The following is a 2,344-nucleotide window of genomic DNA, read 5'->3' as shown; positions in this document are numbered from 1 at the left end:
TTTGGCGGCGCGCTCTACGATGCGTTCTTGACACTGCCCGACGTCGACGGCCCATCGACCGACGAGGTTACGCTGGCGCACGTGGCCAAAGCCGGTATATCTCCTCCTCCTGCTAACACTACCTACTACATTGATCTACTCTAGCTGCGCTGTGCATGCGGTCGTCGTCGGCATCGATCCTCCGCAGTCTCTGGTCCATCTTTGACGCATCGACGACTGGAACGCTGTCCGAGTCCGAGTTGCGCCAGCTCTTTGTACAACGTCGGCGTCCCGAATCCATCCACTGATGCGTCGGTGGTAGCTCGCAGTGCTGCTCATGGCCGACGCGACAAGCGAGGACGCGTTCGACGTGGCGGCCTACGTTGGCGCGGCCGATGCCATGGTCGCCTCCTTCCACCTCCATGCCAACGCGATCTCGCTGCCGCACTTTGTGTCGTGGACGAGCGCGTCATGGCCGCTCCTGCACACAGTCTTTAGCGCGTGGATGGCCCACAAGTGCTTTGCCTCGCTTCCGTCAACGCGCTCGACGTACATGGCGCCCCGCCTGTCGCACCCATCCGACATTCTCTCCCGGTACAATTCGTCGTATCTTCTTGCACCTTTTGGTTTGCACAACTCTCTTTTGCTACGTAGTGGCGAGCTCATTGCGCTCTCGGGGCAGTCGATGCAGCTCCAAGACACGTGGGACCGTCTCTACACCAGCACGCAGGTATATGCATCGTGTGGCGTGATAGATTGATACTTACAAAAGGCAACCTAGGACGGTCTGAGCTTTAACCGCTTGTGCTACCATCTTCTCGGGTATGCGGGGCCGACGCTGATTGTGTGCACGGCCATGGACGGCGGTACAAGAGACAATCTGTCCATTGTAATGACACTATTACTAAGAGTGGACTAGCGACGTTTGGCGCGTACTGCGACACGCCGTGGAAGGACCAGAGCAAGTTTTTTGGAGGCCCAGGGTGCTTTCTCTACCGGCTTTGCCCCAACTTGCTCGTGTGTCCGAGCGCCGGCGGCACCAACTTCATGTACTTCAACACGAAAGGCGTCGCGCTGCCCCGGGGTCTCGGCCTCGGCGGCACGACCAGCAAGTGCCGCCTCTTCTTTGACGAGGACCTCGACGACTGCTACACGGCGCTCAAGTGCAATACGTTTGCGCCCGGCTCGCTCTCGCTCCGTTCGTCGTTCCAGATCCAGACGCTCGAGGTAGACGACCGATGTGGATCATGACCAGAAATCTGAGAGTACCGCATTAGATTTGGGGCTGCGGCGGCGCCGCCAGTCGACAAGCGCAGAAAGGGTACCGCGCCGATACAGCGGATCTTATCAACAAGGCGCGCAAGGTCGACAAGGCGCAGTTTGTGAGTACGTTGCTTGGATTATTGTGCAGAGTCGTCCTTATTGTGTACTCGCAGGCAACGGCTTTGACCGGGAAATGTTCCTCGGCAAGACGTTTGGCCATGGCACGGACGCTGCGCGCATCGCCGACGACGAGCAGTAGGCGGTCCGACGCTTCAGTAACTCGTCCAATACATGCAGTTCATTTCATCTTTTACCTTTGGTTTGTATGAGCTACACGCGCTACTTTAAGGGAAGTTGGCAACTTCGCATTCCCTCCTTCCACTCGATGCCTCTTGATTGCACAGGTTCCCGCGTAGTACTACTGAAGTTGTCGAGAGAGGACAGCACGTTCTCGGATGGTTCATAGCTCATCATGATCAACGTGCTGCAAGCATATTCTCACAGACTAGACAGCTAACATGTAGCGTAGTCCGCCGTCAGGGGTAGGTCCTCGGCGGTTTCAGAGGGTTTCAAACAAAATCTCTGAGCCAATCCAATCGTCGCATTGGAAAATACCGGGCTTGGATTGGTGGACCCATTCACGTTCATCGCCACCACACTTTTCCACGCCCAACTCTCTCGCTGCGACGACCTCGTCGATGGGAATAGCTCCTAATCAATATACTCCAACTATGAAGAATTACTAATACTCTTAGAGACCAGCAGTGGCGCATTGTTGCATCGTCGCGTTCTCTGTCTCGTTGAGGATCCGGCTGCTGCGTTCAATAGTATAGGCGTCTGCAAAAAAAGGCGGAATGGTATTATCGCTATCAAGGTACAAGTTGTACGCCATAGACAAAACTATAAATGCCAATAGTAATAGCAACGAGCTCTACCGTCATTCACGCGCTGTCCTTGCGACCAGAAGCAACTTCTATTGCCGCCCGTTCCAATGTATGGATTTCAGTATGGGATTTGCGGCGCCATACACCACTTGGGTTTTGTATACTGGTGCCACCCTTTGTTTTTAATTTCCATCGCAAAAAACACTTGGTGGTTGTAT

General features: G+C 54.8%; 1 protein-coding gene across 1 annotated transcript; it reads left to right on the top strand.

Moving 5' to 3' along the window:
* Window positions 1-155: 155 nt before the first annotated feature.
* Window positions 156-1,501, top strand: SPRG_17407 (hypothetical protein; the record flags this gene model as incomplete). Its single annotated transcript, XM_012357441.1, has 7 exons — window positions 156-254; window positions 302-573; window positions 634-709; window positions 761-845; window positions 899-1,206; window positions 1,257-1,365; window positions 1,416-1,501. The coding sequence occupies 7 exons, from the start codon at window positions 156-158 to the stop codon at window positions 1,499-1,501; spliced, it is 1,035 nt and encodes a 344-aa protein (XP_012212831.1).
* Between the last annotated feature and the right edge of the window lie 843 nt (window positions 1,502-2,344).

The sequence above is a fragment of the Saprolegnia parasitica genome, assembly GCF_000151545.1.
Source record: "Saprolegnia parasitica CBS 223.65 unplaced genomic scaffold supercont2.920, whole genome shotgun sequence".
In the NCBI taxonomy this organism is placed as follows: Eukaryota; Oomycota; class Saprolegniomycetes; order Saprolegniales; family Saprolegniaceae; genus Saprolegnia; species Saprolegnia parasitica.
This window is presented reverse-complemented; position numbering and strand designations above follow the sequence as displayed.